General features: G+C 43.1%; 1 protein-coding gene across 1 annotated transcript in view; it reads left to right on the top strand.

Annotated features, from left to right (window-relative positions):
* CARMIL3 (capping protein regulator and myosin 1 linker 3) overlaps positions 1–13,628 on the top strand; it is a 1,161,278-nt gene that overhangs the window by 500,310 nt on the left and 647,340 nt on the right. The window contains exons 13-14 of the mRNA XM_086923677.1: positions 8,655–8,764; positions 11,495–11,572. Coding sequence (XP_086779803.1) covers positions 8,655–8,764; positions 11,495–11,572 — 188 coding nt within the window. The remainder of the gene's footprint in view (positions 1–8,654; positions 8,765–11,494; positions 11,573–13,628) is intronic.

Raw genomic sequence — 13,628 nt, 5'->3', positions numbered from 1 at the left:
TTTTGTAGTTTCTGACCATGTAGATCATAATATTGCTGGTGTTAGATACCAGCTGTAGATAATTGTATAGTCATTATATTTGACCAGGACATATGTGAAGGATTTAGCTGACTTGGCCCAATTTATAGCTAAGTCTTTCCAGGTTTTCCTTTCCAAAGCTTATTTTATCATAAAAGTAGGCTATGGCCTTCATGCAGTGTTTGTATCATAACATGATATAAAAGGTGTTTTTGTTCAGTGATGTTCACCACAAGGGGTACATTGGCATTCCTAACAAATGTTATTGTTACCAATTTAGGGATGCTAATTGTATTGACTGCAGAAAGATGAAAGTTTGAGTGTCCGTGTTTGAAAGTTTTCTCTCGGATTAAATATCTATCCCCTGAGGGGATGCATTAGTCTACTCTGTACTTTGGCCTGGCCTAGTAATCTGGAATAGAGACATTTGTATGGCTTTAATATGGCAATTCAAAGTTAGTCATTTTCCTTTTTCCAGATTACAACCTCAGGGGGGTGCAGAGGGATAAAGTTATGTTTCTGTACAGCATGAATTTTCTTCAAGGCTAACGTTTTGATAGCTTATAACAAAGTGTTAGGGTGGTCATTCCTTGCCTGTCTTACTAGTGGATTTCAGACTACCCCTTTTCCAGCACTGAGATTCGCGACTTCAACAGTTGAAGAAAGGTCTTGGCAGTTACGTTTCAGGATATGAGGGGCAGAGTAGGTGCCACTTTTGGATTTCTTATGCAAAATGCCCCATGAGTTGACTCAGTGATGTGCAACACTGAAGTGTAAGGGGGCCTAGCTGTACAGTGGAACCAAACAGCTTTTCTGGGTTTTCATACATTTTGATCCAGTCATTTTCATCCTGAGTCATCATTCTCGCCAAAACTGTCTTCATACGCACAGCTGCAACATTTCTGTGCAAATCTGTAATTGCTATGTGTCCTTACTGCAAAACAATAGAGTGCACCTTCTTTAATACCCTGAAGAGCGTAATTAACTGTACGAATTTAAATAGACGTTCCTGGCCTATGAACAGCTGAGGGACCCATCACAGCAAGAGGTTATATGACATGAGGCTAAAGGGCAAGGACATCGATGTTAATCAAGGTTAATCTGGGTATCAATGGTACTTCTGAGTTTCCCTATCTGTGAAAGTCTTTATGCATCTTTTTTGACCTCGGTGAATCCAAAGGCATCACAATATTGCAATACACCCGGAGCCTTTATAAGAGCCCTTGATTTGCAAAACAATATTTTGAACACACAAACTCCATGTATGACTCCAGGTCATTATTTTTATTAGTGGTTGTGCCCTTTTGTTGTTCTTCATGAACCCACAATGTCTGCAAATACGGCTAATCTATGTTTATGACTTTGTGGATTTTTTATCATTTGTGTGATAGAGACTTCATACTGAGAACAAATATCTGTCTATTCTGAATAAGGCTATTGAAAGATGGCCCGGACAAATCGTCAACGATTCGGATTAACATCATTCTTCTGAAGTATTGCTGTCAGATGGCATTAGTCAAGACATTTAAGTTCCTTATCTGGATCAAGAACGAAGGCAGAAAAAGGAATACTCTGTCTGTTAGTATCGGGATGTTAATAATTGTCCGACTATTAATTTTATTTATGAATCAGTCTAGCCTGAGCTAAGCAACAATGGAAAAACGAGTTCCAGGCAGGCTGTCTGTGTGTTAGAAAATATCTTTATGCAATAATTTAGCATAGTGTTTGGCCTGAATAAGGGGCAGTGTTTGTGTTCTTAATAGGATTTGGCCGAAAGAGTCAGGGTATATTCTTTCATCAGGAGCATGAGTCGCCAGTTAAGGAAGTAGTTGTAAACTTTAAACAGTGAATCTGTTTAAGGGTGTTTTCAGCAGATTTGTAGAACAAGGAATGGGAACTAGCCAATGCTTCATTACTTGACATTGATTTAATGGCTTCTTTGAAGATCTTTGGCCTAGATGAGTAGTTGTGATCCCATCTTCTTTCTTTCAGTCAGACTTGGTTATGACACCTTGTCAAGATTATCTAGCTGTTTGCCAAAGTCCCAGAGATCCATAGAATTTAATTCAGTATGCAATCTGATTACAGCGTCTGAATTCTTGCTGATTATCATTTCAAATCGGGCACACAAAATGACTAATACCTGGTATAACAGTGCCTACATGGGTAAAGATAAGAAGAGGCAATTATATTAAATTGTAGAGCATACCAAAAGCTACTGTGGTGCGGCCTGGCCATAACAAGGGTCCCTGCCACAATTTGATGTAGACATTTTGATACAAAACATAGGGTCCCGTATATAATTTAGTGGTCGCAGTCTACTGTTCTCAATTTGCGACCAGTATTTTTGAAACAAGTCAAGAAAAGTAAGCACTGACCTATGAATAGGTTAGTACTTAAAATTCCGAATTGTAGTGGGTGAGATTCCAGCCTACCTCATGCCTATTATTGAAGTAAGTTGCAAATTCGGACTCACTGCGATTGGTGGCCACCACAGGGATTGTGGCCTACTGGTGCTAGCAACTCCACATGCCATATCTGTAATTACTTTTAATAGAGCAAACTTTAAAAAAAATACAGTCAGTGTATGTTTCTTTTTAAAGTTTGTTTAATACTCGCACTATAGGGATTAAGACTTTAGTTTGTTTTCCCTTTCACCTTTTAGGAATAAATTACCACGAACTTGGAGGTGTTAGTAAAAGAAATCAATTTTTTAAACTAGATTTTTGTCGCAAAACATTGATACATTACATAGCGCTTTGATATGTGGAAGGGATGCCTTCAACAGACCCGTTGCAGATACCGAATCAGTATCCATTCGGTATATCATTTTAGGAGTGAGAAAAAGTTTTGCAAGTTCTAATATGGGAATTAGTAAATAAGAAATGTTTATGTAATAATATGCTTAGCAAATGTAGCCCCAAGTCTCCTAAAACTGGTGGCATTTACAATAAACCCCTAGAATCACCCGATTTGGGGTTTGAGGGTCAGTCCGAAATTGATGACCAACAGTGTCGTGAGGCAATGAAGTTGTAAAAGTCAGGCTTGAGGCTTAGTTGACATTTAATGCTACACCAAAGCAACATGACCTCCATCTTGGAGGCCTCATGTTTCGGTTTACTTTGAATCAGATTATATGACACCAAAACAGTGTTCTCTTATTGGAACTGTTAAATACTACTAATGCGGTGATTAATAAGGATAACATCTCAACAGTAATAGCGCCCTTAAACAAACAAACCTTGGCCAATATGGCCAATATGTTTCGGCTTTAAGTGGCTGATCAATTAGCTTTGCCCGTTCTTGTTTGAACTGATAGTCAAAACAAGTGTCAAGGTATTCCATTCCATGATGGCCACCATGAATGATGACAAGTGCATGCACCCATCAGAATCTATGCACATGAACTCATAATGATATAAGCATGAGCATTCATGCATTGTGTCAAGTGCCGGCAGCATAACGCAATTACCATTTAATTTTATGTTGCGTCGTGTCATGTAGTTCCTTTAACCACATCGCTGCGGCGGCTATTCCGCCGCAGCGCTAAAAGGGCGGGGCGGCCGCATGCTGGTGACAGAACCGCTCCGTCATCAGCCGCGGTTGGGCTGTGCTCGTGACGAAGCGGTTCCGTCATGGCCCCGCCCGCCTAATAGAACGCGCTGCGCAGGCGCGAAATCAGCACTGCGCAGGCGCGGCGGCCGGGCCATTACGGAACTGCTCCGTCATCAGCACAGCCCAACCGCAGCTGATGACGGAGCGGTTCCGTCATCAGCATCGAAGTAGTTAAGACCTATATAGGATCTGCACGTTTAGAGATCATACACTGCGAGACTGGTGTCCAGACTGATTCTAGACACCCCAAACGGGGTATGTTGGCATGTGTACCAGCAAGGTCTCCATGCCACCATAACATCCTCTTACCAAGGAGGGAATATGTAAATGTAATTGAGCTTATATAGCGCACAGCTACCCGCAGTGGGTGTCCCGGCGCTTGCTTGGGGAACCCGTCCTGATATTCCCCTGTGTGATAGCCCCAGCGGGTATCCACAAAGTGAAAGTCAGGCATCCCGCCGCGAGGGGCCGTTGTGGAGATTAAGCAAGCTATTGCCCAGTGTCGCAGAGTGTGAACCTGTGAGTCGAGAAGGCACCGGAGCGAGAATTATCGAGTCCGTGGAACTTTTAGCCCAAGACCCGCCGAGGCGGGGAATTGAACCCTGGTCCAGGACCGATCTCAGCTTCCAGGTCTGCCGCCTCTAACCCCTGAGCCACACTTCTCCAGTTCTTGGCAACTATCGAAAGTTAGGGTGCATCGTAGGCAAACGCATTTTATTAACCATGTATTTTATATACTCGCCTATATTTATGATTTCAGCAAATTTTAGAAACCTACCATCTGTTTACTTTCTTGGTGCTGCTACTCATTTATATATGCTACTGTCTACTGGTGATTTCATTGCACTTATTTTACGCTAGAATAACAAAATACTTAATGAAAATGTCCCAACCGTTTATTCTGTGTATCTCAAGTGAGACCGAGTGACTGAGTGAAAAGTAAGTTACTGTTTCCACGGTCCAGAGGGATCAGGGGTGTGTGTCATGTTTGATAGTTGCCAAGAACTGCCTAACTAGATGTACGTAAGTGCACCTAGCATGTGAGTAGGTGTACAGCCAAGATTCCCTCTAGAATAAAGCAAACCCCATTACCTGATGTGAGACTGCGAGACCCCGTTCTGGTCTCGAGCTGAACACTCCGCAAGTGATATCAGACCACTGCGACCACTGCGAGCTGGAGTATTTGCATGCAGGACCCTCAGCATCTTGCGTCAGTGAGTCGGCATGGAAGTCGTAATCCCCTTTGACTATCTCAGTAAGATGTGATGATTATATACCCTAAGGTATCCCCAGGGGTTCTACCTGCTGTGCCAATGTCGGACTTAGGATGATATCTGGAATGAACTTTATACACAGTTAGTATGCAGGATATGATGGTCCTGCTGTGATTCCAAGAAACTAAGAATCCTCGTGCATAATTTATGAGGCCAGAGTCTAGGGAAAAACCCTACGTACTTATGTGTAGTATTGTAACTGGCTAAAAGGTCAGTCCTCCAAAACCGTTATGTATGTCGTATAGGAGAGAATGCAGGTGAAGGGTTATTATTAAACCTAGACCTATATCGGGGTACCTATATGAAATAAACACTAGATGATGGATGTCCTTCTTCGAGCATTAAATTAACAAAGAAAGAATGACCTGTGCGTGATAACTCATTTTAGGAAAAGAGCGTCTCAGACTGCATTGAAGGTCACATTTAGTGCCCTCCTTACATAAACAAGTTTTGCCCACTTCAGGAGCCCTTGGCTCCCGCTCTGGCACGAAACTACAAAAAGGACAGGGGAGTCAATAGCCCCCTGCTCAGCTCCTCCCTAGGGAAGTGCCAAGATCTCCTTTAGGTGGCCACTTGATTCTGCCATTTTGAATCTTGATCCTTGGGAGCATCCGATTTGCTTGGCCAGCTGAGTAGCGTCCCTGACCCCCTTTGATAGTCGGTTCACCACAGAAGAGGTCCTTGCCCTTTCTAGGGTTACTTAATGGCTCCCATGAGCATAGGTCTTTAGATTCGTCCCAACAACAACTTCAAGATCCGACTGCCTGTCATCTGAAGCCTGTCCAAAGACCCTTCTGTTGGTGGACACTGGAACTTCGCTGTTCTTCGCGCCAGGACTATAGACTAGACTCTTTTGGTGGGAAGATTCCTGCTGCACCTTCGTCCCTGTGTTTCTTCAAGTTCTGCAACTCTGTGGCTGTGCATCCTCCGAGTTACCAAGGACTCAGCCTGCATCTCAGCTAGAAGCAATATTCTTTGAGGTGAAGGGGTCACATCCCTGTATCTGCTGGTGCCTCTACGATGATGACTGATTTGACAAACCAGGCGATGTCCGTGGGACAACAGCATCATTTGGGACTTTGCAATCCGTGGTAGAGGTCTGATTCTTTCCCTCTCGCAGCGAACCAACTTATGAGAGAATCCTTTCTGGATCTCAGAGGTATCTGCTAACCAGCGAAACCTCCATGTGGGGCTCAACAAGTGTGGCATCTTGAAGTTGGAATATATTATCCTGTCAGAAATCCTGATGTGAACGATTTCTTTTAAAAGTGGTCCGCATTTAGGGCCTGCTCTATTCGTGGATACGCTTGATCCACTGCATTATGCTACAGCACAAGAAGGGTTGTTTTTTTGAACATAGCATCAAGCAACATTATGCTCCTATTCTGACCAGGATTTATTGATTATATTTAGTCCCGATGAAGACCCACTGTGATGTTTTGCATGAACGCACATTGTTGCAAGGGTCGAAACATCAATGATATGAATAGGTTTTCTGTATTAATGTCTCACATATCTTCCACCAAGAATTTAGGATATATGGTTGAGCATTCTCAAGAGCTGTAAACAGATACCAAATGGAGTTATTTTGTGTTTTCTTTTTAATGTTAAGTGTCTTGTAGATTGAATTATGTCTCATGTGATGGATGCTTTGTACGGCATTCATTTATGTTATTATTTGTGTTGTATAACAGATCTGTGTCTTTGATATATGACTTTTGTGTTTCTCCACGATATATGAGTAATAATATCCTGTGTAAAGTACAGGGTATGTTTAATCTCTCAGTAACAATATACGTGTCATACCATTTATTGGCATTTCCTAGTAAATGAGGATATAAATATTGCACCTTGAAAGAAATTGTGCATTTCCCTGCAGAACCAATTGTCGTTATATACTATTCATTCCCCCGGTTCTGCAGGATACTTGGACACTTCATCAGTATTAATGGGCTCCCTTGGGTGGCATAATACATGCTGCAGCTCATGGAAGACCCCCGGTGTGCCAATGCCCTGGGTACCTCAGTACCATATACTAGGGACTTACAGTGGTACCCCAGAAATGCCAATTGTGGGGTGTACCAAGTACTCACCATGGAATTTAGAGGAGCGAGCACTGCCACTGGGGTCCCAGTGAACGACAGTCAAAACTCAATTATACCAGGCAAAGAGTTGGGATATCTAAGCAGAAAGATCCTACTTTTCTACACTGGGCCATCCAAAAAATAAAAATAATAATTGGAAAAAGCATGCTACAGGGAGAGGTGTGGAAGCAACAGTAGAAATGGCAGAGGGTAGGTGGAAAAGTGAATGCTGCCAAGTATCAAGACCAAATGGGGGTAACAGAGGAGGTGCATTGGGGTTTGGCGGGTGATATCATATCACAAATAAAAGGTTGAGTGGGATGAAGAGGGGCAGGGAAAGCAACTTACAAGCTTGGGGGAGGTGATAACGCGAGGGGGACTAAGTTAACAGGGATAGAGAGCAAGAAAATACATACACTCCATGGAGTGCCCAAAGTAGGATAAAAAGAGTCCCTTCAGTTTAGCAATGAAAAAATACAACTCACCAAATCAAAACGCTAGAACATTGAAATGCTCTGAAATGGGATCAATACAAGAATAGGGAGGAAAGTCATTGAATCAACAGTATAGAGGTAGATCAATAACAAAGCCATCCAATACTGTGCAAGGGAGTTGTCTTAAAGCCTACTGTAAGCATATTTGCAATACTAAGTTGTGCTAAAATCTGAATCGAAACACAGAAAATCTGACATCACTTTGTCCAGTTAGCCCAATCAAAATTAAGGATGGCTGTTATTCAAACTAGTCCACTCCAGCAGCCAACTTGATGATTTAGGGGAGAGTATGGAAACAAATGGTGCATGTTAAAGTTCTTGGCGAAACATAGCTGTGAAAATAAGCATTTTTCTTTTAACCCAGAAGTCACCATGTCCAACAGAACTGAAAAATCTTTGAAAACCAAAGCCAAATTAGTTTTGCGCCCGGAAAGCAGTGCCCCAATGACCACAAGTTCAGGCAAGCTACAAGTTTGTGTATGTGAAGAATAAACAGATATAATGTAGAGTAGTTGTAACAGGTAAGTAAAGGCATGATGTGAGAGTGGAGTAAAAAAGTGAGACAAAGTGCTCAAAATAATGGCAATGTTGTTCGCAGAAAAAGAAAAGAGAACCAACAGCAAGAATAGAGAGAGGAAGTATAACTCTTTAACGCTCTGGGAGATGTCAAGGAAAGGACCTGACTTGGAAAAGAGATTGAGGAATATAAGCCTAAAAGCACACGTAAAAGCGAGATTGTGTAAAATAAACTTATAAGTCTGAAATAGAGCAGCCACTGTAATATGTACAGGACAAAACCTCAGGTGAAGAAAAAAACATAAGTGTATGGGTAGCCTTTAAGTGAGTCAGCTAGGAATGAACAATATATTGGAGTATTTTAGCGACAACCTTGGTTGCGTGGAAGGAGGATTATAAGATTTAAGGCTGGCTTCTTCAGAAGAGTAAGAATAGAGTCTGCCTTGTTGAATGACTGGTGAGTAGACTGGCAAGAGTAGGATCAGGAGTGATGAAGCTGTTTTAAATTTCAGTAGCACTGTTTTTTATGCTCAGCAAATGTCATATAAAACTTTTGTAATATTATGAAATGCTATCTTATGCTTCCAGTTGCCCAACGACCATGGTAGTCTTTTTTGAGTAATCTGTCTCAATTGTCCTTTTCTGCTGAATAGGTTTAGGATACTTGTGCCAGGCAATTGGGGGAAATCCAGGTTTCGCCAGCTCTCTTCTTCACCTGGATCTGAGCAAAAATTCTGGCCTTCTTGCTACAGATGAAGCCAATGTAAGTTATTCCATGATGTTGATACTTCTACTATTCAGTTTTGACATGCTTCATTTACCAGAGGAGATTGGGCAAATATTGTCTTCAGTGGGGGTGTTGGGGGCTTCTTTGCAAACTTTCACAGAATTGCCTACGTATAGATTGAGTCTCAAATGTTAATACCTGCACAGGCACTTCTTGTTTCAGATATACAGACATCAGGAAAGACTTAGTGATGAAGGAGAATGATATTTTCTATGGGATTCAGTATTACTTGGCAACGGATCAAAGGGCTTCAGCCCTCCTAAAAAAGGAATCCGGGTTCTACGCATTTTATTGAATCCTATTTTTATTGAGATAAAGGCCCAGCAAGCTAAGCTGGTTAATTTTTTTTTCTGCTGCACCACTCACCTGTGAGGTCCTGCAAAATATCCGCCAGGCCTCTTGTATTCTTTAATATATATCCTTTTTTTTTTTTAAATGTTAGTGCAATGAATGAGTTCCAAACCTGTTGCCCATTATGATGTTTTTGGACCACAAATAACGTAAAGACTTCAAAGCAAATGCACCCTCACTCTCTGTAATACTCAAAAAAATGTATCCTGTTTTACTACTTTTGAGAAGGTATATTCTGCCTCATATTTATACCATTTTCAATACATTACATGTTTTAAAGTACTATCCTCTGCTTGCCTACTATTCCATGTCTATTCTGAGCACACCTCCGACAGATTGTATCTACCATACCAAACTGTATACGAAGCACTTCAATGGAAAGGCTCGTCCTAATTTGCAGATATGCCTTCCATAATACACTGAACCATACAATAATATCAGCTAAATCTTTACCGTATGTGCCTGGAGCGAAGCTTTAGTTTTCTGCCTTGCAATAGCAGAATGAAAGTGTAATAAACCAAACCCATAGGAGGATAATTTTTGTATGAGCCGTAGATGAGAGATTCACACTGATTGACTAGCATACCCGAATACGTGCACTCTTTTATGGTCTTGATCGTATTCATATTTATAACATATGAGAAGTTACTCCTAGTATTACTTGCACCAAGGACCATTTTTTTTCTCCTAGATTAATTCACAGAGCGCTCTGCTTTGTAAAGCCTTTCAAATCTGTGACTTTCCTTTACCATACGATATTGATTAGACCTAACATAATTATATTTTATAAATATATTAACATATTCAAACTTTTGTTCCCAAAGACTGGGCAAATTAGAAAACTTTCCATAGACAAGCAAATAAAGCGGTTAGTAGTTGAAAACAATGATGAGCACCCCTTCTGGTTCAGAATTTTCCCTGTAAACTCACTAAGATGACCAGTTAAGATCCCAACACAGTTATCTTTATAACATTCAACTAATACTGAGGTTTGTGGGTATGGAATATTTGATCAACTGTGTCCTTAAAGGAGGTCAATCAGCCCTGATTATCTGAGATTTTAGCACTTGGCACATAGTTGTGTGTCAGTTAGGTGTGACTTTTCCAATGAAAAATTACTCGAAAGGGTGACAAATCTCATAAGGCTGTGGGTACGAAATTCTGAGATGTCCCACCCCCCCCAAAAAAAACAGCAATATTCAGACCTCATACTTTTTAAAAGGCAGTTGGAAAACGTACTTGTTTCCGACAAATACATTCACAGTACCTGTTGCTAAATAAGCTAATATTAGAATAGTGATCATGTTGAAGTTTCTGTTAGTTATAGCAGTTTTTCTAGAATTTCATTTTAAAGTCCTTATTTTTCCTCATAGAAAAAAACGGATTTAGAGTCCCTTTGAGTTTGTGTGTTTTCACTATGTTGCCTTTTGAGGCTGTTGATGATGTTGATTATTATGTGCTTTGCAGTAAATTGAAACACGTATCCTGCAACAGCCACTGAGGCTGGAGTGAGTTTTGCAAGCTTTGATAATGATTGCTGTGTCTTAATGCTCCTGGCGGGCCCATGGAGGCTTAACAGGCCGGATCAGGGTGAGAGAGCCATCAACACATATGGGGCAAAATAAGTAGCACTAAAAACCAGCTAAATGTGAATGCACTGCAACATATTTGTCCCCATCTCGTTACTCGAGTTAACCTTGGTTGTTTGTCGATTTACCAACATACAAGTAGTAAGCCTTTGTGCATCCTTTGACCTGTGATGACATCACCTAGATTGTCCTTTGTACCAATCTTTGCCCTTCATCAGCTTTCTGTTTGCTGCTGTGGTGCTGGAGGAAGGAACAGGGTGAAAACAGAAACATACTGCTTCCACAGGAAAACTACTGCTCCTGTCTACCCTTTAATTAACGCCTATGCTGGCCTCTCATATAATAATAATAATAATCCACATTTGTAAAGCGCACAATCACCTGTAAGGGTCTCTAGGCGCTGGAGGCCGTCGGGAAGATTAAGCGAGCTATTGCCCAGAGTCACATGGTGCTGGGCTAACCTGCCGCCGAGGCCGGGGATCGAACCGTAATCCCCAGATTCCGGAGGAACGTAGAGGGTGAACGCACCACAAGGGATCAATAAAGATGGACTTGAAATCAATAACAAATGTACTATTGTGACATTTAAATAATCTCCGAATCTAGTGTATTGTGCTACTAGTCCCACAACATAGCAAAATAGTCTCACAGCCTCTCATGTACAATGATTGGTGCATTCTTACTGCCAGCTGTTATGTTCATCGTTAAAAAAACGTTGTGCTTTTTTGGAGGTAACTCTAAATGTTTCTTTTGTCTTCTCCTACAGGCACTGTACTCTTTTCTGGCCCAGCCCAACACACTGGTACACCTGGACCTTTCTGGAACTGACTGCGCTGTGGACACTGTAAGCATCAGCCATAGAACACTGTTTATTGTGGGCCATAAGAGTAAGAGTTCAAGGGCACTTATGTAACCAAGCCATGCTGAATCATAAGATCCCACAAATAGGTTAAAAACTTTTAAATTCTTTAGTTTGACAGATTTGCTTGAAAAATACTGTGTGAAATAAAAAGTGCTAGAAAACATTACATTAAAATTAATTAGATGGTTACGAAGGGCAACCTAGTGAAAGATTCTATAGGTTAGTGAACAATAGGGCAATTAGCAAAGCAGTCATTGTGCAAAGACACTGACTGCTTTGCAACACAACTTTCGTTTCTGATGTGATGGATGTATAGATCTTTTGCAGTGCAAATTGACCGGTCCGAGGGGACTAATAGAATCTTACTCCATTATTATTAGTCAGGGAGAATTTGTTGGGGAATTTTAGTAAACAGACTGAAAATGCACAGAGAGAGACCTATGAGCGACAGCAGACTACCATTCCTGCATTCAAAATGGTAGAATGTCTACTTTTTTAAATGTCAGCTGCTTTCCTAAAGGAATTTGCCTAGAAACAAGCTGAGCCATCTACCTAAAAAATGCTAATTTGGAAGCAATTGCCTCTACTGATGATGCCGGTGAAGAACCAGCACCTAGAAATCCCCCTCCGGTGACATTGGTTAGTTTCATAACCTATCAGACACAGAATTACAGTAACCTAATCTAGCCATAGCGCCTACTGAGAACATGTGGTTCCAGTTTGATACTAAAGTAAAATCTTTAGTGCCGCGGGAGCCAGCACTCCTCTTCTGGTCTGCCCTTTCTGGCGGGCAGACATGGAGACTCCCGCTGGTCTGGCCGGACCTTTGGGGAGTGCGGCGAACTCCCCCAGCCTCCTTATTCTCTTCAGGGCCCGGGGATGGGGTCCCGGGCCCCTCTGCCATCTTCTTGGAGGGTCATGACAGCGCCCCCCAGCGTTGCTTCGTTTTTCGGGGCCCGGAATTCCGGGCCCCCCATGCCACTTTCACAAGGAGCGCGCCGGCGCTACCCGACTTGCTTTCTTCTGTGTGGGCCAGGGTGGGCTCTTGGCACCCCGCATGCACCTCTTCACGGGGAACGGCTTTACTTCCAGGTGACGGGGCCCGGAGTTGGGATCCCGGGCCCCCCTGACTTCCGTGCGAGGGGCACGATGGTGCTCCCGCACTCAGTCATTGCCGTGGGCCAGGTAGAGCTTCTGGCATCCCGGTTGGGCTCCTTCCTGGGGAGCGCAATAGCGCTACCTGTCTTTCGTCTTCGCAGCGTGGCCCAGAGTTGGGATCCCGGGCCCCTTTTCACCATCTTCACGGGGAGCGCTACGGCGCTCCCTGTCTTAGCTTCTGTTGGGGGCAGCTCCCGGGACCTGACCCACCCCGGGGGCACATTCAAGACCGGCGGCGGAGCCCCACACGCTTTGTCGTCTTCTTGGAAGTCAAAGTTCACTTACCGTCTGGGGGGCATATCTCAGCCCCCAGGGTACCGATCTGCGTTGTTTTTGCCTTCTCTTGCTTCTGGTGGAGCTCCCCAGCCACTGAGAGCACTCTCTTTTTCCCTCTGGGTCTCACAGAGGGTGGATTCCGCAGGGAGCTGTCTTCATGGCTCCCTGCGTCAGCCCCTCACCTGGCTCTTCGCGTGGGCCTCTCTTCTCCTTGCGCCGAGGCCAAGGCTTCTCTTCACTGGTCCTGATCTCCTCTTGGGGCTCAAGTCAGGGTCCTGGGCCAGTCTGGAGGTTCTTCCTTCCAGCTGCCCATGATGCCAGGCTCCAGCTCCAGTCGTCCTCAGCAAACCACACCCCAGAGAGAGCTTCTCTTCCTGGGAAAACACTTTTTAAAGAATGGGGAGGGGGCTGGCAAGAAGTCTCTGTTTGCCCTATCAAACAGCGACATATCACTTCACTGCCCCTGCTCCCTCCTTCCTGCCCAGGACTCTGGGTTGGTTCAAGATGGCATCTTCCAGGGGTCTCCTGCCACATGCTCTCTGAGAGCCCCTTTCCCTGTGCAGCCTTCTCCCCAGTGCAGCTTGGCGCCTGGCACCAGGTGACA

This window comes from Lissotriton vulgaris, chromosome 5 (assembly GCF_964263255.1).
Source record: "Lissotriton vulgaris chromosome 5, aLisVul1.2, whole genome shotgun sequence".
Classification (NCBI taxonomy): domain Eukaryota; kingdom Metazoa; phylum Chordata; class Amphibia; order Caudata; family Salamandridae; genus Lissotriton; species Lissotriton vulgaris.
This window is presented reverse-complemented; position numbering and strand designations above follow the sequence as displayed.